This window comes from Marmota marmota, unplaced genomic scaffold, assembly GCF_001458135.2.
Source record: "Marmota marmota marmota unplaced genomic scaffold, marMar, whole genome shotgun sequence".
NCBI classification, from domain to species: Eukaryota; Metazoa; Chordata; class Mammalia; order Rodentia; family Sciuridae; genus Marmota; species Marmota marmota.
Window position 1 is genome coordinate 7,210,437 of NW_025999983.1, and position 21,571 is coordinate 7,232,007.

Below are 21,571 nucleotides of genomic sequence, written 5' to 3' on the forward strand. Positions count from 1 at the left end.
ACCTGACCTCCACCTGTCAGGTAGATGTCAGCTTAGCTCAGGGGACCACTGACCCCATGGCACCAGATACTGACTGCTGAGGGTGTCCTGCCTACATATGTTAACTCCAGACCCTGGTCGCTGGCTGGCATATCACCTGTTCCACTCTGTGGTCCTCTAAGTGCCTGAGGCCTGCCTTGCCTGGGGTGGGGCTCATCCCCTAACTTCTCTTCTTGACTGCCCCCTGTCTTCCTGTGGGGGAGCCGAGACAGTCTGGGCACAACTGGACTTCCTCAGTGCCACACAGAAGATCTCTGGGGACAACGTTTATTTACACTACAAAAGAACATAATAAAAGATTGAGAAATACTTCCGACGTTAATCAGAATAGAATATCAGGTTACATGGATTAAATGATCATTCGGCATTGGGTCAAATTACCCTCTGGTCACACTTCTGCACATTCATCCCATAAATGAAGTGACACAGATACTGGATGCCAGATTAAAGTTGCAAGCATTGAGTTAGCTCCCTACTGTGTTCCACCTTCTCTGTGGCCTCTCCTTCTCTAGGAGATCTCTGCCAATGTGGCTTCGCTGTAGAGTCCTCTGTCACCTAACAGGATTGATGTTACCACAGCTGACAGAGCCTCGGTGGAAAGTGTCGGCCGGCTGTGGAAGCTGATTGCTATAAGTGATCTGAGGTCTTGCCCTCGCCTTATCTGATCCTTTCCTCTAAGTACTGGTAATGAATTTCGACCTCACTTCCTGGCACGGTGCTCTCTCCTGGCCTCACCTGGAGCCCTCTTGCCCACGGCATGAAGACCTGGCGTCCTCACCCAGGCTGTGTTTGTGAGCCAAACCCAGGTGCAAGTCTTCTTCTGGTCCCTGGGAGAGGAGTGAGGTTGGACGACTGTAGTCACTTTAACTCACCCTCTCCCCCGGCCCTCTGCAGAGTAACAGAACACCTACACAGAGGACAGGCCTCAGCTTCTGATTCATTCACTTAGGACTCGGGCTGCCATTGAGGAAGCCCCTACACTCTCTGAACTACTCACTTAGCAAATGGCCAGTGGCTTCAGTGGCAGAGGCTCCGCGTAGCAGAGCCCCTCTCTGAGGCAGGGGAGAGGTCACCTGAGGGCTGCACTGAGGCTCCTTCGGGTCCCTACCTCAGACCATGCTGTTATACCCACTGACTTCAGTAAAGGAGGAGGAGGAGGAGGAGGGGGAGGAGGAGAAAGAAAACCAGCTGGATTCAATTTCTGGTGTTTTATCCTGCAGATGGATCAGCAGGTCACCTTTTCTTCTGGGCAACATCAAAATGCCCTGGGGACCCTTCAGTGCAGCAGTAAAGTCAGGCCACCTGCTCCCCTTGCATTTCCTTGCCCTCACCACCATCCTAAAGAGACACCCCTAATCACGGCAGAAATGTCTAGGCCAAAAAGACAACACACAGAAACTCTGTCTCCTGCATTGGTACTTGACCAGTGCGTGACGAGAACATGTTAAACTTTGCTCACAAACAGGTGGAAGACAAAAATGCCAGACTGGAGTAATCACAATTATAAAAGCAGAATTTCAAGATCTGGGGAAAATCAAAGCCAGCGGCCACAGCATGCTCCTGAGCGCCCCTGTAGGAGCCCCGCAGTAAAGGGGGCTTTGGGCAGGACCTAAGTGGGTGCTGGCTGGAGACCCTGCTGCACCCCACCTCTACCGCCGTTTGGAGGAAGTTCAGCTTTGCGGGTGAAATGGGGATATGTTAATTTCCTGGACACTTAGTGAGCTGCGGGAAGATCGACAGGCTGCAATCTGCAGAGGGACTCAGATTTCTCCCTGTGGGGTACAGAGGAAGGATTGTTTTGGTGCTGATGTGAGGCAAACTCATAGAGAATGATGTTACAATAAACACAACCTTGGCCCCGGGGCCTGCTGCGGGCATTTCCGGGCAGCCGCAGGACCTTCTTCCCCCGCTGGAGAGGTGCTCAGGGTGAAGTTGGCCGACCAAGGAAAAGTCTGACGGAAGGCTCATCCCTTTCTAAAGTAAACTAACTCGCACCCTTTGACTTTTGGTCAGGAGCTGTGCTGAGCTGGCCGCGGCCGTTCTCTGCAACACTTGGGGTGGCGCAGGGGAGGCCTCGGGACCGCCTGCCTCCAGGAGCCATGCCAACCATGGATGACATCCTAGATCACATAGGGGAATTTCATCTTTTCCAGAAACAAACGTTTTTCCTCTTAGCTCTGCTCTCTGCTACCTTCACCCCCATCTACGTGGGCATCGTCTTCCTGGGCTTTGTCCCCAGCCACCACTGCCGGAGCCCCGGGGTGTCTGAGCTGAGCCAGCGATGCGGCTGGAGCCCAGCAGAGGAGCTAAACTATACAATGCCCGGCCTGGGGGCTGCGGATGAGGTCTTCCTCCGCCAGTGCATGCAGTATGAGGTGGACTGGAACCAGAGCACTCTCGGCTGTGTGGACCCTCTGGCCAGCCTGGCTGCCAACAGGAGCCACCTGCCACTTGTCCCCTGTCAACATGGCTGGGTGTATGACACTCACGGCTCCTCCATCGTCACTGAGGTAAGTGAGGACTCAGAACAAAATGCAAATCACTGAGCTTTCCTGAAGGAAGGAACCAGGAAAGGCCTGGATTTCATAACTGTGCGCAGACAGGGTCTTTGGCTCCATGTCTGCACAATCCTAGTTTCCGAGTGAAAGCATGCAGCTCCTAATTTGTTTGGAGTACGCGTGGATTAGTTAGAACTTCCTCACATTCTGATGATAATGATTTTAGTTTTCGCAAGTCTCAGCAGGACTCCTGGACAGGTTGCCAGGGAGTATTTCCAATATTCCTGGTTTTTAGAAGCCCCACGGCTCCCTCTGCTCTGTCACCCGCGAATAACATCTGGAAGCAGGTGGTGCCCAACTGAACCATGATTTAGTGTGTGAGGAGATGAGCTTTTCTCTTGGTGGCTTTTTTTTTTTTTTTTTTTTTCTAATTTGCTCAAAGTATCCAAGTGATCACAGCAAAATCTAATTGTGCAGCCTGGTTCCAGCAAGAGAAAACGTGGAGGCACAGCAGAATGGGAAAGTGAAATTATCCTGAAAGTACAGACAGAGCCAGTTGTCTAGCTTAGCTGGAGAAGACTGTGCGTGTACTGTGGAGAGCTCCCAGGTGGACCGGTATTTAGGGAGAGAAGACTGGTTAGAAAGATCTGGAGAAGTACCAGGTAGGGCAGAGGCTCAGGGCTGGACACCGTGCATCTCTAGGAGGCTCCACAGTGTGGCTGACTCCCCTCCTGCAGAGAGGAGGAAACTGAGGCCCAGAGCAAAGTTCTGCACCCAGCCCCAGGGCGAGTGGCAGAGAGTTAGTCTAGATGAGTCTCAGGACGTCCAGGCCAGCGCCTGTTCACCCCAACCCTGCCTCCTCCTCCAAATAAAAGCAAATGCGACAGCCACTAACAGGACCCATTGAATCCCCCTACTACTAAAAGGGCAGTTAAGAGATGCCCACTGCACAGTCTCCTGCTGGTTCTTGAGTATCCTGCCCACACACCTATTGCCTGTGTGTTAAAATTTAAAGGCAAATGGACTTGTCTGTAAGTGGAGCAGTTAGCCACTTCAGCTGATGTGGTGCACGATCCAGATGAGCCAAATGACATCCATCAGATGGGAGGCTACGTGGATTCCGGGCCAGTCTTTGGTGGGGTAAGAAAAAGTTAACATGGTCAAGACCTAGTTTGGTTTTGTCACTTGGCCGCACCAGCTCAGTTCAAGGAAGGGTTAGCAAGCTCCATGGCTGAGCTGTTCTCTCAGGATCTAACCGGGATTTGTTTTCCTTCCCACCCCCACCCCGGCTTGGAACACGTCGCACCTCTGGACAGTTTAACCTCGTGTGTGCCAACTCCTGGATGCTGGACTTGTTCCAGTCGGCAGTGAACGTAGGGTTTTTTGTCGGTTCCGTGGGTATCGGCTACCTGGCAGACAGGTAGGTGAAGCACCTGTGGGCCACTCAGGTCCCATGGGTCCAGATAACCCTGGGCTCCCTGGGGTTGCTGGAATCCTTCCTCTCCCCAAACACCAAACAACTCGCTACCTCCTGCCTGGTGTGGGTTGTTGGTATAATCTTAAGTTTCTTTTGCTGTGCTGTTGACAGTAACGACTCACGTCTTCATTCTCAGATTCTCTGGGGTCAGAGAGGGATGCTTCCTCACCAGGCAGCACTATTTCCTGCCAGGTGTCCAACAATTCAGTTATTCTCTCTACAAGAGAGAGCAACAAATGATTTCATCCCTTTTGTAGCTGCCAGCTCATTCTTTGGCCTCATCGCCCCCCACCTTCATGAGCCTTCAGGCCGTGAGCTCTGACCCATCCTGCTCTGTCTCCTTCACCAAGCGCCACCGCGTCAGGCCAGTCTGGAATATCCCCACTGCCTCTCGGATCATGGGATTCCTGAACTGGGTCCCTGGGCCAGATGGGGCTCAAAGCATGGGACCTAAAACATTGCTAATGTTATGAAAGGGATGTGGGGTCTGTCTACATTGGGAGAGGTGCAGAAATTCCACCATGTCACAGTCGCTGGAGAGAGATGAGGAAGGGCCTCTCACACCAAACGTCCTCAGAGGACTCTGGGCTTCTGTGTTCCCGTGTTCAGTATTCACACCGGCCAAGCTGTCTCTGTGTCTCTTATTCACCCCTCGCTTCGGGATCCCACGCTCACTGCAGGCTCTCACATTGTGCACCTTTGCTCTCTTGATGTCCGAAGTGATGTATTTAGGGGTCCTCAAAAGGGAAAAGAATGGGATCGTTTGCTTTGTCCCCGATGAACACTTAGACAACTTGGCTCCAGGGTCAAAGGTGTAATAGCCATGATCCTGACTGTGCACTGAGTGTTTTCCATGTGCTGTGCCCTGAACTCAAGGTTTTGAACAGGATCACCTACTAAGACGGTGACGTGTAATTATACACAACTGCATAGTGAATAAGTACAGGCCACACATATATAGTTACACATAAAATAAAGCTATATGTAACTCTCAAATCAGTGGGGAGTACACTTGTGCTCACTGCCCCACATTGCCCTATCCATTGCCTCTGATCCAGCCCCGACCTGTGAGCACCACATGAAACATAAGCAGAATGTCTTCTCTGATGACGTGCTATTGTCAGGCTGGATTAGAACTTGTAAGCCTGCTAAAGATGCATGGGGACAGCTTAATGACTTTACAAGGGCCCGGGGCGACCTGGCAGCAGGAGAGAGGAGGATGCAGAGGAGGAGAGAGCCAGCGGGCAGCTGCAGCCGTCACAGCAGGTTCATAACCGCCGGGAGTCTTCCTGGCTTGCTGGGGGAGGCCTGGGGGGAGGAGGAGGGGTGTTTGTTTTTATTTCTGTTGGCACAGAACGGGGACCAGCTGTTTGGAGATGCTCATTAAGTCAAGATGGACACATTGATGAGAGAGGCCCAGGGTCCAGTCTTGCTGCCCTGGGAAGCTGGCCACATTGCTCAGTGCTCTCCCCTCTCCCTCCTGCATGGCCAGGTGGAGACACTGACAGCCCACGTATTGGGAAGGATGTGAACACACAGGAGACATCCTCACCAGGTGGGCTGAAGACAGGAGTTAATTATTCTCATCCCACTCGAGAACTGGGAGGAGATTCCCGCTCCCTGCCCACGGGGCATTCTTGAGTCACAATTCTGTCAATCACCCTCCTCCTTACATGACCTCATCGCTCTGCTCCTGGGGTGGAAATCTCTGGAAAGCTGGTAACTCACTAATTTTCCCTGAAAGGCTGTATACACGCCTCTATTCTTCTTCCTAAGCTTTATTGAGTTTTGATGGCACTTGCCTCTTCTGTGTCATGGGTGCGAGAGCAAAGGGGGACCCAAAGCAGTAAGACAACCCCGATAGGCTTTGTAAAAAACCAAGCCATTTATCTTTTGCTTACTTAATACCCATAAGTTCAATGGGCCAAGAATCTCATAGAGACCTAGTTTATCTACAGATCAAATTGACATTAAATAAAATGTATTGTCTTCCACACACATAAAACATTAATATGCCTTAATAACTGACTAGGGTGTCTTTTAGAAAAAAAACAGAAAGACATTTATGAAAAGGATGTAAATAAGAATTTTGGGGGAAAAGGAGGAGGGAGGAGGGGGGAAGGGAAGAAAGGACTATCGAATCTCACAGCAAGTTGGCTTTTCAGGGCTCAGCTTTACAAAAGAAAGCAGGCATATGTCAGAGAATTTGAAAATGAACCTTTTCTAAGCTGAATAACTTGTTTCTTCACCCATGACCTCCTAAGGCAGGATTTGAGGAACTCCTGACTCATGAAAAAGGAGTCCCACCTCAATTCCAGGTTTTTTACTCACTGACAATAAGGAGAACCATGCTTAGAGCCAGGCTTGACGATGTTTAACAGGTGACTCTCTGAGGGGGAATTCGGGCCTTTTCAGGCTACCAAAGTGAGGTCACTGGACACAGGTGGCCATAAATGTGCACTGTTCTGTAGCATTTCCACCACATAGGCACAGTATCCTGGTGAGCATAGATGGTCACATGCAGCAAAATAATTAGGAAGCAATGTTTTGCATGTGTACTACTTTTTTTTTTTTGGTACCAGAGATTGAGCCCAGGGGTGCTTAACCACTGAGTCCTCCATCCCTAGCCCCCTTTTTAATATTTTATTAGGACAGGATCTTGCTGAGTTGCTTAGGGCCTTGCTAAATTGCTAAGGCTGGGTTTGAACTTGCGATCTTTCTGCCTCAGCCTCCTGAGTGCCTGGGAGTACAGGCGTGTGCCACCGTGCCTGGCTTTTTTTTTAAAAAAAAAAAAAAAAAAAAACACTTGTTTTTAAGTTAACTTATTTAGTTGTTAGTTTATCTCATCTAATTTTTGATAATGGCTGTGTTTCACAACTAGCTGCAAATTTTCTGACTTTGCTAATCAGTTCTTGGGAATCAGCACCCTGCTGTCTGATTGTCCAGATCAAAGCAGAAGTCAAGTCCCAGTAGGTCCCTGTCAAACGTGCCCAACATCCATGATCTCCCGAAGCATGTTCTAAACTAACTACTGTGTGCAAGTTTTATTGGAAATCCTCATTTGTACGTTTCACTTAGGATCACAGCAGGATCTTGTTAGAATTCGAGTTCAGATCGGGTAGCCTGAGAGGCTGCACCTTTAACCAGCTCCCACGGGATGCTGGTCCCCGCTGTCCCCCCATGCTGATATGCCTGAACCCAGTCCTGAGTGGTAGGCAGCTAAGACACTCACAGAGCTGGCGGTGTTGTGTCTAGTACAGGCCACACATATATAGTTACCCATAAAATAAAGCTATATGTAACTCTCAAATCAGTGGGGAATACACTTGTGCTCACTGCCCCACATCGCCCTATTCATCTCTGATTCAGCCCTGACCTGTGAGCACAGCATGAAACATAAGCAGAATATTTTCTGATATTCTGAAATATAGAGCTGGCAGTATTGTGTCTAACCTTCTCTCTGGTTTTATCTTTTTGTTTTTCATAAACAAAAGAGCTGGCAGTGTTGTGCTCACAGAGCTGGCAGTGTTGTGTCTAACCTTCTCTCTGGTTTTATCTTTTGGTTTTTCATAAAATCATTTAAGTGACGCCATCTGTGGGTGAGTCTCAAACCACTATCCCAGGTCTCCAACATTTCTTTTGGCCATGATTTATCTTTTAAAATAGCATTTAGTGGAATATATCCCCCAGTAAGTCTCTCTGTATCGTGGATTTGGCTTTCTTGCTTTGAGTCTTAGTGGCGAATATTCCCTCTCCTCTTAAGGTATTTGTGCATTCACAGAAGCCTTGCTGTGGTGTTTAATTCTGCACCTGAAGGAGCTAAGGAATGCCACCCGAGCAGGTGTCTGCAGATGATAAACTTGAGGGTGAAGGGAAGGCTGTGAGGTAGGAGAATGTGAGAAGAAAGGCGGAGGATTAACTGAGCCGTGACTTTGGAAGGCTTTGAATTAAAGGCCAAGGGGTTATAGATTGACAGTGGAAAGCCACTGGTGGAGAGCCCGAAAAGGAGTTTAAGAAGTTCAGGAGTTTACAGTGATTACCAGTGAGACTGCTTGAACATTAAACTTCAGAGTTAAAGCATTAACATTCTCAAATAGTTATTCAAGATGTTGTGGATTATTATTTGAAACAGTCACTGGAGCATAGTTGCCCATTAATAGAGCAGCAATTACAGAAAGGAAACTCTGCCACCATTAGCACATGCAATCCTAATGACAAAAAACACCCAGGCAGATTGAAGTGGATTAAAGATAACATTGTCTTCTAGGAAAAAATTTTAAAACCCACCAACATTGCATTAGAGTGTCTTTTAGAACACAACCAAGAAGACATGATGAGAGTGTCACTGGGCCCCAAGTCAACTCTCAGACCATCTATGTCAGCCCATTATTTGTTATATAGTGTAACACCTGAGGCTGAGGAACGTTATAAAGAAAGGAGATCCAGTTAGCTTACAATTCTGGCAGTTCACGGAGACAGCACCAGCAACAGTGAGCTCTGGTGAGGACGTCAGGGTGCAGGGCATCGTGAGGGCAGGAATGTGCGTCAGAGGGAGCAATCACTTCACAAGACAGAGAGCCAGGAGGGTGGTTCAGGAAGCAGAGGTCACTCTTACACAATGATACTCTCAGGAGACTAACTCAGGCTTCCCTGAAGACCACCTTAATTCCTCCATGGGCAGTGCCTCCAGTGACCTCAGGCTCCACTGCTTAGCGGTTCACTGACCCTCCTCGTGGCCACTCAGAAGACCTGAATCCTTGGGGGATTTATCTTTTTGTGGTTCATCTTGGGGGATGAACCACATTTACACCAGGCTGCCATCTTTGCAAACAGCAGGGGGAAAGGCAGGGCAGGCGAAGTGCCTCTCACCATCTACCATGTCTCCCTTCACCCTCTTCAGCTGTCAGACGGAGAAATCGAGCCAGGTCAGATAATTTGCCCAACAGCGTAGTGAGAGGTGAGGCTGTGATTAAACCCACTCGCCAGGTTTGCCTCTCCAAGTCCCGAAGCTGGTGAAACCTGAGTCCCTCAAATAAAGTGAAGCCACTCCACCAGGAAGCCCTCGGGAACCTGGGGGGACCAAGGACAGTTTCCATGGAGACATGCAAAGACCACAAAACCCAAAGGCACAGCTGAACATGGGTGAGGGTGTGTCCTGCATATTGGAGTTTGTTTTTTTCCAAAGCAAAAACGTTCTTGGGTGGGCAGCTGGTAGAGACTGTTAGGGTAAAGGCCCGGCTCACAGGATGATGATCAGCCTGGCTGGCCCTGTAGGCATTCTGCACTGGGTGGCCTGAAGAAGGAACACTGTCCCGGCATCCCCACTACAGTGTCACTATGAAGAGCCCTGGGGTGAACGGGGCTCATTGTGCTTAAAATTTATACAAAGTTTCGCTGGCAAAACGTCCCGACCAGAGCTGAAATCAGGGATCCTCTTCATGACTCTGTCCTTTAGACTTAGCCTCTGATTCTGGTTAGATTTCCATGACTTTCATGAGTCTTCTACAACTTCCGTGAATCAGATTCAATCCAATTCCCTCTGTTTTCCTCCCTGCAGATTTGGCCGTAAATTCTGCCTCCTCGCCACTATCCTCATCAACGCTCTCTCTGGGGTCCTCATGGCCATCGCCCCAACCTACACGTGGATGTTGCTGTTTCGCCTGATCCAAGGACTGGTCAGCAAAGCAGGCTGGTTAATAGGCTACATCCTGAGTAAGAATCTGTGGCACACAGGGCCTCTGTTCCAAAGTGTAGTGGGGGGGCCAGGTGGGACCTGGACCCAGCTTCAAGACCATGTTGAGAGACTTTCATTCTGTATTAAAAGAATGTTTTGACTCCTTCAGTGAACTCTGCATCCCCACTGTGAAAAGAAAACAAGGTCGAAGCAAGAGTCAATGTCATGCCACCCAGATTCCTGGGTGACTCTTGGAATTTTTTATTTCTGTGCCCTGGAGTGTTGTGCAGAGAGAAAACCTAGCCTGCCAGGCAAAGATGATGGATGCTTTTGATGTACAAAGCACCTTATTACTTTACAAACTTCCATTTAAGTTAGCCAGAATTATCCTCAATTCATATACAAGAAAACTGAGAATACAAGTACCAGAGTGGACCTAAGTTACTCAAGAAGCCATTTGTAGATTCAGCAATATAATTTACATCCCATTCATTAGGAGCCAGAGTTCAGGTTAAGGTTCATGGGGCTTTAGGGTATATTCAAATTCTAATAACGGGACATCTTTATAGCAATAGTAAAAAAAAAAATCACCACCACAATTAGATCTTTGAAATTAGCCTCATGGTTACTTTTCCTTTGGCCACATTTAAATAGCATCTATTCAAAGTTAAAATAATAATAATAAAGCTCTCATTATACTCAAGAGAACTAGAATATCTCTGCTTGCACAGCTTTATCGAGTAAAGACAATTTGGGGAATAAGAGTAAGAGATGGTTTTTAATGCTATTCTGACGAGGCAGGCATCTAATGAATGTTTGGTCAGTTAATGTATGCAGTTATTCAACCAGTGACTTGGTTTCTAGAACACACAATATGTAGAATTTGTGCAAATGTAAGTTTCAGCAAAAGTTACTCTTAACCTCCTCCCATTGATTTCTTCTCCAGTCCCTCTCAATGTCCTTGATGTACACTTTGTTACTCCACCTCTCCCTGCCCATCTTCCCCCAAACTCATCTATTCCCCCCAACCACCTTATTGACACCCTCAAGCATCACTTTGTTGAACTTTTATAAAATAGTTTGGATAATTTGCCATAACTTGTAGGAATATTTAGGGGCATTTCTGTTTGGTTTATAAATGGTTGAAATCTTTGACATATTTGTCAAACATGTAAAGCAAAAAATGTGGCTTGTGGGACATCCAGAACTTGAGTTTGACTCAGACCATATAAACCAGCCCTCCCTGACCCCAAGCACAGGACCTCACTGGTCTGCCTGATGTAGTCCTGGGACGATAAGGCCACTGTGCCACCACATGCAGGTGCCAGGTGCTGGTGAGTTTGCTCTCGGAGAACAAGAAGCCCTGGTGTGTGGCGCTTTCCAAGTTCCAAAGTGTAAACCTTCCATGGGGCTGATTTCAAGATAACAAGACTAAATGACCAGTTTGCAAATTTCCTGAAAATTGAAAAATAATTTCTTGCATCTTAGCACTGGCTGACTCCAGCCCACTGCTGGGCTTCCAAGTCACTTATGCTAAGAAGCAGGGCTGCCAAGAAAGTGCTTAACCCTGGAGAAAACCAGTTGTTCATGTACCAAAAATCATCTACAGCCCAAAGTCAACATCTGATCCACTTATTCAGATCATTCTTATTCTAGATCAAAATTTTGCATTTGTCTGAAATACAATTGCATTTGTCCTTGAAATCATTCTATAAATCAAGCATTTTTGCTCATATTGGTAGGCCTTTAATTTTATCTAAAGATGTTGAGTTACAAATTTTCTATTAATTAATACAATAGCAATCATAAGGAAATAAACCACAGGAATCATGTAAAAGAGGGCTGCATGGAAAATTCTAGAATGGGGGGATGGCGTTTTCCTTTCTTTTGAGTTGCACATCCCACTGTACTGACAGCCCTGATGCACTGTATCTCGTTGACCATTGGGTTCTCTCTGCAGTTACAGAATTTGTCGGGCTCAGCTATCGGAGAACAGTGGGGATTTTTTACCAAGTGTCCTTTACCGTGGGGCTCCTGATGCTAGCGGGGGTGGCGTACGCCCTTCCTCACTGGAGGTGGCTGCAGTTCGCGGTTACTCTGCCCAACTTCTGCTTCCTGCTCTATTACTGGTAAGTCTGTTTGGAACAAAAAAAGGAGATGGGTTGAAATAATTTATTTTATTAACCTGGCTTCGGAATTCCAAGGTTTCTTTCACCCTCTAGGCCTATCACACAGGAAGCCCAGGTCCACATTTCAGAGATAAAAATCAGACATTCTTCCACTGGAAATCGATATAACAGTTTTGTGACCTAGATCTTACATTTCCTTTATTTATTTGGCATTTAACTTGGCTTTCACAGCTGTGGTACAATTTGGACTGCAGACCCTGTGAAGGAATCAACCATATTACTGTTGATATTCTGTTCCTGCTCATTGGAAATCTTAGGATGGAGAAAGCAGAGCTGGCACTAGTCACAATACCTCCTCATACCCATGCCCAAGACAGACATCCCCAACCCATCACAGCAGTTTTATCCCAAATAAGGCCAACAAGGAACTCCGGACAGACCATCCAATCAATCAGTTACCAAGGCAAGTAAGATGTGTGTGTCACCCTTGCCAATGGGAAACAATGGAAAATGACAGAAGTTATTAGAAACCCCTAATGTGAAGTGACCTAAAGTAAGGCAGGGAAAATGCTGATTATCAGACCCACTCTCCCTCCTGGGCACAACCCACCTTCTTGGTTCCTCCTGGATGCATCCTGATGTCTCCCATAGTTGCCTAAGAAATGTGCATCTCAACCTTCCCAGGGAGCCTGTTTCTCATCCAAGAGCCAGTAAAACCTATGTCCCAATCAGCTCAAGAGGCCACAGCAAAACACTGCAGATGGAGGATTTCAAAAGCACACTCATTTCTCACAGTTGGTGGGCTGGAAGTCCAGGATCCCGGTGCTGGGCGCCTTGGGCTCACTCAGGCTGGCTGCCGACAGCTGCTTCCGCCTTGTGTCCACCCACGATGGACAGTGAACCACTGAGCTCTGTTCTCTCTCTTGTCACAAGGACACAAACCCCATCATAAGGGGCCCACCCTCAAAGCCTCATCTGATCCCAGTTACTTCCCAAAGGCCCACCTCAGGTTACACATTGGGGGCCAAGACCTCAACATATCAATTCCCGGGGACCTATAGTCCATCATACTCTGAGAATGATCCTATCTCCCTCTGTCCCTGGTCTCCCTGGGTTCATTTCTACCCTGGTTGTAGCTCTGAATCCACCTTTCTTTTCCTATTCCACTAGGAAGTCTCATTTCTTGACTGGATACCTTTCCCAGCTGTTCTTCTTGATATCGGCTTTACTGTCCTCTGATCCTTTATCAAACAGCAACTTAAAAATCCATCTTCATGTCACTCCATTGCTGAGAAACCCCCTCGGCAGCCCCAAGAATGGACACCTAATGCGTTAGCAGGAAGGCCCACTTCTTGCCCAGCCTCGGCCTCCTTGGAGGCACGTCTTGCCATGTGCACCAACAGCATTAAGCTGAACTTATTTACAAGTCTACAAACTCCGTGGTGGGGCTGCATTTTGGAAAGATTGTTCAGGATGCAGAGAAAACAGGTCTCACGGGGAAGAATGGAAGCAGGGGGTCGTCTAGAGGCCAGGGCAACAATCTGCAAGAGAGGGCCTGGGTGGAGGCAGGGGGGAGGTAGGGAGAGGAAAAGACTTATAACCAGTTCTAACAAGGTGACGAGGCGGAGCTTGGGGCAGACTGCATGTGGCAGTCTAGAGACAGGAGGTGTGCAGTGGACGCCCCAGTGTGGGCTGGCACCTGCGTGTTGGTGGGAGTCACTCAAAGGGGTGAGGACCGGAAGGAGGCACAGGTGGGAGGGAATGGGTTGTTGAGCTTTGGACCTGCCAAATCTGAGGTGGTAAAGGACGTCACATGCAGATGCCCAGGGGCCAGGGAAATGTAACCATCTGAGTCTGAGTAGAATTCAAGTATCTTTTCGTTGCTAACGGCACAGATGAGGTCACTCAGGAAATGAAGAGAGTTGTGAGAGGAAGGGGATTGGGCCAGAACCCGAGAAAGCACCAAGCTTTGGCAGCCAGGCAAAGAAAGAGGAGCCAGACCAAGGAAGAGCAAGGCAGCCCCTTCACAGGGACTCTGGCCACAGTCTCCGCCCACCCCCCCGCCTCCCCTGCCCTGGCCACTGCCGAGGCCTAGTGGGGCCTCCTCCCGACTTGGGAAGCCATGCCTGCAGCTCTGTGACTTTGCTCCTTGCTGCTGCCGGTGTCAACAGGTGACTGGCTGTTGCATTACTTGGCTGGCCCGACCTGCAGTCAGCTCTGAGGTCAGGTAACTCTGGAGCCCCGTGGTCAGTCTCCTGTCCCAGATCAGATTCCCATGGTAAGGCCCCTGTGCATGACTGTCCAGTCTTTGTCTGAACATGAATAGCCCTGTTTCATCATCAAGCAAGCCACTTTACTGATCCAAAGTTCATGTTCAGGAGAATTTGGATTAAGCCAGGATTCCCTCTCCTATGATATTTTCTCAGTGGTCCTAATTTTCCAAAATATTGCTTTAATTTCTGCTCTATCTGGCAGGTCTTTAACTATCGGGGTTGACTCTACCAGAACTTCCACCTGGAAGGCTGTTGGGGTTCCTACACTCTGGGATTCCCTACCTCCTGGTCCCCCAGTTCACGCAACAGCTGGCCAAGCTGACCCTGGGCTTCCTTAAGGGTGAGATCTGGAGCTGCTCATGAGCACCAGGTGGCATCTAGAAAAAGCCCTGCAGTGTCATAGCGTGAATTGTGGGTTCTGAGACCGAATATGCCACACTCCTGCTCCTGACCCTGAGCCTCCAGCCAAAAAGAGGTGCCCTGGCTCCTCCTCCTCCAGTGGCACTGCCACAGAAACATCCATCCCAGGTCCCGTGGAGCCTGCCCCTCAGAGCACTGAGCAGCCATCCAAGCCGGGGCTACCTTTGTGCCATGTGCACTGGGAGAAGAGCCCTGACCTCAGACACTTCCCCTGTCCCTGGGGGAATCAGCTTCTGGAATGATGTATTACTTATGTAGGACACATCCCGCCCACAAACACACACTCACACACACTCACACACTCACACACACTCACACACTCACACACATACTTACACACTCACACACACATCTGGAATGATGTATTATTTATATAAGCTACATCACAAACACTCACACACTCACACACACACACACACTCACACTCACACACACTCACGCACACACACTCTCTCACACACACACTCACACTTGCTTTCCCCATGAAGCTTTGCATACTTCCACCTCTCCACCCTCTGACCCTTCTGACAGTTCTCAGACTTTTACAAAAAGCTTGGGGACACCTGAAGCGACAGCCTGAAGGCTCCTGGTGAAGGCTGATTACAAGTCAGCTCTTGAGGAAGGAAAGAATCAAACACCTGCTGCAGGTTTTTATCTCCTTTCTAGATCCAGCTGAAACCCGCTGGTAAGATCCTCCCAGATACCCCACTATGCAGTTGGGGGCCGGCCAGCTAAAGTCTCCCCTCCACTGACATTGTGCTCTAGGTGCATACCTGAGTCTCCAAGGTGGCTGATCTCCCAGAACAAGAACGCCAAAGCCATGAGGATCATTAAGTACATTGCAAAGAAAAATGGAAAATCAATGCCAGCCTCTATCCAGGTAAGTCGGGGTCTTAAGTGTCCAATCAGGGGGCAGTGAAAAGAGAGGGTTTGAGAAACTGGGCCCATTAGCAATGGAAATGAGGAGCCTTGGAGGGGTCCACCAGCATGCACTTGGGCCTGCTTACAGGAAATGCAATAGAATATTTCATGCATGAGAGGAGAGCATCCAGGGAGAACACTTGAGACAGATCCAAGCAAATTCACAAGGAATTAGAAATCATTCAAAAGTCAACCAAGGAGCTTCTGCCTTGTGCAACTCACAGCGTTGCTGGCCACTATCCTGCTCACGCTCACACCCAGCATCCCCAGGCAGATTCCTGGGTCCATAAAGCAGTCCTTTGAGCACAAAAAATATCTTGGATACAAATCGTTTCCAAACATTTGAAGCAAACCCCTGTCTTCTTAAACAGAATCCAGTTACCAAGGAATCCACTTGTTCTGTTTCAGGGCTGGCAAGGAAAGGCCCTTTACCTTTTCTTTGGTACCTGGAGGGGGAAAAAAACAACTCTAAAGTGCAAGAATAATCCATTGGTTCCACAACTAGTAGCCAGTTCACCGTGTTTGCTGTCCACAGGTTGTCCCCAGAGCTGGGACAGTCCACCGGGGCCACGCCTTTTTAGGGAGTTGCCCTTGGCCATCAATGGATCTCATCACTTTGGACTCAAACCTTTTCATCTGACAGGGACTAGAGGAGAGAAAGTGAAGTGCATTAGGAAATGATGTTGACACAAGAGTGAATCCCTCTGGATGAGGATCTAGATAGGCCACCTGGAAGGAGCTCAGACTTACACAAAGTCTAGGGTGAGGACTTGCAGGTGCAGACAACTTTTTCCTTCTCTTCGTCCCTGTTCCTGGGTGGTGGAAATGCATCTTCTTTTCCACTAATGACCAGGTGGCACTAACTCTTAGGTTCTAGATTCTTTTAGTGACTGACCAGGGCGTCAGTCACAGGGGAGTCACTGTCCCACCAGAGATGGCATTCAGACCATGGCGACCATCTGGTAACTGCCAGTCTTGCTCATGCTCTCTTCTCTCACAGGCTGTCACATCCCTTTTGGGAAGGAGGCAGTGGAATGGAGAGTCCCTGCTCCGCCACCTAGTGACCACGTTCTTCCAGAGTTGAACACGTCATGTACTAACTACATCCTGTGTGCAGTCACCTGGGGACCTTGTGAAAATGCACATCCCCATCCATCTCTTGTTACTTTATTATTTTGTTCCATATTTTTAATGGTGCATTACAGTCGTACGTAGTGGTAGGGTTCGTTGTCACATGTTCATGCATGCACACAATGGAACAATGTAATCTGGCCCATATCATTCCCCATATTTCGTTTTTCCCTTCCCTCCCTCCTCTCCCTTATTGCTTTCTTCTACTCTACTGATCACCCTTCAATTTTCATAAGACCCTCCCCTCCATACATCTTTCTTCTACCTTCTCCTCTGTAGCTTCCCTCATAGGACCCTCAATCTTCTAAGTTTGGCTGATTTTGTTTAACATTGTGTTCTCAAATTCCATCCATTTTCATGCAAATGACATAATTTCATTTTTCTTTTTGGCTGAATAACCCTCCATTGTGTATAGACCACACCGTCTGCATCCACTTGTCAGTTGATGGACATGTCAGCTGGTTGTTCCATAGTCTAGATCTTTTATTTCTAAGAAACTCCAGCCAGTGCTGATGCTGGTCTGAATGTCAAGGTCCCAAAGAGACTTGCCTGACAGGCCACATGAGGGATCCAGATGGGTGACCAGTTACTTCACCCTCAGCCCTGAGGGTCATGGGCCTGGGCCTTGGCAATACCCCAGGATGCCTTACAAATGATGTCACTTTAAATACACACCATGATTTGCCTAACTTCTCAGTATTCCTTATGTATTCCTCTTCCATAAAATGGGTGGAAAATAGGCCCTAACTTCAGGGTCTTTATAAAGACTACATCAAAGTAAGAAGTTCTTAGAGTAGGACTGGGCACATGGTGGACACAGGAAGTGAGGGTATTATGGTTACTTCTCCCTGGGACAGGGACCCTGTCATTAAACAGAGGAAGTCAATTTTATTGTTCATTTGCTTAGAGGCTGAGAGCCGAGGAGGAAGTGGGCGAGAAGCTGAATCCCTCCTTTCTTGACTTGGTCAGAACCCCTCAGATAAGAAAGCATACTTTGATCTTAATGTACAACTGGTAAGACATTTTTCTTTGTTGTTTTTGCTTTAAAATTCCCCTAAATGCATTGAATCACAGTCACAATTGGGGCGGGAACAAGAACACCTTCAAAACATGACCTCATCCAGTGTTAGCATTGAAGGGGGCAGGGACGTGTGGCTCATGGAGAGGTTTCCCTGATAACACTGTTCTCACCAAAGCAGACGTGGGCTCCCAGGGCTTAGCAAGGTCTGCTCGGCCTCGACCTTGGCTGCTCATTAGCATCTCCGGGGAGTTAGAAGATGCCACTGCAGACCCTCGTCTTTAGAAACTGGTTTAAATGGTCTGGGGTAGTGCCCAGTAGCCAAGAGTTCTTAAATTCTCCAGGTGATTCAAACACTTGCCAACCTGAGCACAGCTGGTGTAAGAGAACTGCAGAGGGGTGTGGACCTCTGCAGGAGTCCAGGGCTGGCAAGCAAAGAGACATTTCTTTTTTCTTTTTGTTCCTGGAGAAAAAAAAGAAAAAGAATAAACTTATGAACAAGAATAATCCAGGGGTTCCACGGTCCTCTGACTCGGACGAGGCCCTGTTGGCCACCCACGGGCTGCTCAGGGCTTCGAGCTGGGCCTTTCCTAGAAAGGTGCTCAGAGCACGGGGACCTGCAGCATCCCCTGCAGACTCATCACCAGTGACAAAGGCAAAGCTTGTCACAACACTGCACAGGAAAGGCGGCTTGGAGATCTGGCCTCCTCCGCCTTCCTTCCCTTTCTGACCTTTCATCCCCCCCCCATCGCCCCTGTGTTTCCATTACATGAGATGGCTGTTTCAAGTCAACAAAACTAGAACCCTTAGGCCAGAAGAGAAATCCTGGGGACGGGAGGGGTGCTCGTTTGGTCTTCTGTTTCTTGAGGCTTGAATTAAGTAATCACTCCTCTTGGTCCCAACTGCTTTCAAAGACCACAAAGAGGACGGATCCACAACCACTAATGACCCCAGACAGTTTTGCTAGTAAATCGCTTGGCTAAGACATCCTTGGCGCTCATAGGGACCATCCCAGTGCTTCCCTTTTCCTTGTTCCCTGGTCACAGCCAGCACTGAGGCAGACCCACTGGTGTCGGAGAGATGGGATGGAGGGAAAGGCTCCCTGCCATCCACTACGGTTCTTGCAGAAGCCTCTCCTTTCTGGGGTGTGTGTGGTGCTCCGCTTGACTCTGGCTCTCCCCTCTGTCCAGGTTCACGGGCTCTGTTCTCTACCAGGGCCTTATCATGCACATGGGCCTCGCAGGGGACAATGTCTACCTGGATTTCTTCTACTCTGCTCTTGTTGAATTCCCAGCGGCCTTCATCATCATCCTCACCATTGACCGCATCGGTCGGCGATATCCTTGGGCTGTGTCAAACATGGTGGCAGGGGTGGCCTGTCTAGCTTCCATTTTTATCCCTGATGGTAAGTTTCAGGACAACCTGAGGGCTTGTCCCCAAGGCCTTAAGAGGGAGGGTCAAAACCCTGTGATAGGAAGTCCATGTATTTTATCTCACATCTATTTGGAAAGACAAAGGGAAATACTCAGGATTTTTCTGAGCAAACCCATATGGCCAACCTGCTCTTAAGAGTGATGTGCAGTGTTTATAGCAGCACAGTTCACAGTAGTCAATCCATGGAGCCAACCTAGGTGCCCTTCAACAGATGAATGGGTAAAGAAAATGTAGTTATATATATACAATGGAGTATGACTCAGCCATAAAGAAGAATGAAATTATGGCATTTTTCCAGTAAATAGGTGGAACTGGAGATTATCATGCTGAGTGAAATAAGCCAATCCCAAAAAACTAAAAGCCAAATTTTTTCTCTGATATGAAAAAACTAGTCAAAAATAAGGGGTAAAAGAGAGATGGAGATAGAGATAGAGATGAGAGAGAGGGAGAGAGAGAGAGAAAGGAAAAGGGAGATTTTATCAAAATAGAAGAAAAAATCAGTGGATTAGCTGAAGGGGATTAAGGGGGGGTTGAGGAGGGACGGGATAAGGGAAGACCCGTGGAAGGAATTTGAGCTGCCTTCCCTATGTACAAGGCACGTATATGAATATGCCACAGTGAACTCCATCATCATGTATATCCACAGGAAACCCACTTCAAAAAAACTGAAATAAAAGTAAATAGCCGAGGGGCTGGGGTTGTGGCTCAGCGGTAGAGTGCTTGTCTAGCCTGTGTGAGGCACAGGGTTCAAGCCTCAGCACCACATAAAAATGAATAAAATAAAGGCATTGTGATCATCTGCAACTAAAAAAAGTTAAAGAAAAAAAATAAGTATCAGAAAGATGAGTTGAGTAGAGGGGAAGGGAATGAGGGAGGGAGGGAAGGGGAAGTACTAGGGACCAAATTAGATTTTATAATCATGTCAAACAAAAAAAAAAAAAAAGAAGAAAAATTTTTAAATAAAAAAATAGAAATAAAGAAATAAGAGCAATGATGTCAGGCAGTCACACCTGAGGTGACGGAACAAGAGACGATGTGAGACGTTGCACTACGGCTTCAAAGCTGACCCGCAGCAGGGAGCCTGGGCTTTGGGGAGAGCAGGCCCAAGGTCAAAGTCTTGTTCCAGGACTTCTGGGGAAACTCCCTCCAATAAGTGCCATCAATAAACGATTCTTGCCTTAGGACGTACTCTTTCCTGAGGATCAGAATCCCTTCAGCCATGTGAAGCTTTGTTCAACTCCTTCCCTGAGTAGCACTTATTTACAATATGCCCAAGCGTTGCGGTTTCTCTGGGGTAACCTCCGTAACGTGGACCCAGCTTTGGGAACTGCTGAGGCACCGTTGCCCTTCACAACGGGGGTCTAGCGGTCAGAGTCTTGGAGGCAAAATGGGCAGACATAGAAGATCAGAAGTGGCCAGGGAGCAGGGGGTGTTGGATGGGCAGAGGGCAGGGGACTCTGGGAGGCAGAGAGAATCTCTGTGCAGGAGTGGACATGTGTCATCAGACATTTATCCAGACCCACGGGATGGTCACCACCAAGAGTGACTCCCAGGCCTAATGTGAACGATGGACTGGGGTGACAGTGGGTGACAGTGTCGTGTCACTGCAGGTTGCTCACAACCCAACGTTCCCCTCTGTGAGGTGCTCTGATAATGGGGGAGGCCACATTCACTTGGGGCTGAGGTGTGATGGCGAATCTCTGTACTTTCCTCTTAATTTCGCTCTGAACATAAAACCACCTTTAGAAAAATAGTCAGGTTTTTAAAAGAGTCTTAGAATCACGTGTGAGGTCAACACAGACCCGGGGAGCTGCTGCCATGGCCTTGACTCGGTAAAGCACCCCTGCTCCCCGGCCCCTTCTGAACCTGGAAGGTCTCCACACAAGCCTGCTCTGGAGCCCTCTGGGGCTGAGGGCTCATGTGCAGTGTGTGAGTGGTGCGTTGTCCCCCACAGATCTGCAGGGGCTGAGGGTCGCCGTCGCGTGTCTGGGCAGGATGGGGATCACCATGGCCTATGAGATGGTGTGCCTGGTCAACGCTGAGCTGTACCCCACATTCATTAGGTGAGCGGGACGGCTGTGAGTCCTGTTTTCTGGCTAGAACTGCCTGGGCACAGCAGGGACACTCTGCTTTTGAAAGCATGGTGTTGGGAAGGTGGGCACAGAGAGGCAGCAGCTGGGCCAGCTCTTCACCCTTCACACTTACAGGCAGGTGGCAGGCAGCGTCCAGAGGCTGTGGTGCGAACAGTAGACAGGGCTTGTAAGAGAGGGCGCACCAGGTGGCCGGAGGAGTGAGGGCAGGGAGGAGGGCGATGGAAGGGCAAGGTCAAGCTGCTCCTCCCGCCCGGAAGTCGGTGAGCAGGATGGGTTACGAAGCCAACTGTGTGCAGACACCGTCTGTGTGCATTGAAAATAATGTGAGCAGCGAGCGGGGTAGTGCACGCCCATCGTCCCAGTGATGTGGGAAGCTGAGGCAGGAGGATGGCAGGTTCAAGGCCAGCCTGGGCAACTGAGTGAGAGACCCTGTGGCAAAATAAAAATTTTTGAGGACTGCAGAT

The 21,571-nt window shown here is 48.6% G+C and overlaps 1 protein-coding gene across 1 annotated transcript in view; it reads left to right on the forward strand.

The window, feature by feature from the left end:
- Positions 1–2,001: 2,001 nt before the first annotated feature.
- Positions 2,002–21,571, forward strand: part of Slc22a2 (solute carrier family 22 member 2) — a 31,890-nt gene continuing 12,320 nt past the window's right edge. The window contains exons 1-8 of the mRNA XM_015498617.2: positions 2,002–2,549; positions 3,854–3,957; positions 9,572–9,726; positions 11,649–11,817; positions 15,276–15,390; positions 17,470–17,576; positions 18,771–18,985; positions 20,969–21,077. Of these exons, the coding sequence (XP_015354103.1) occupies positions 2,139–2,549; positions 3,854–3,957; positions 9,572–9,726; positions 11,649–11,817; positions 15,276–15,390; positions 17,470–17,576; positions 18,771–18,985; positions 20,969–21,077 (1,385 nt within the window). The 5' untranslated portion in view covers positions 2,002–2,138. The remainder of the gene's footprint in view (positions 2,550–3,853; positions 3,958–9,571; positions 9,727–11,648; positions 11,818–15,275; positions 15,391–17,469; positions 17,577–18,770; positions 18,986–20,968; positions 21,078–21,571) is intronic.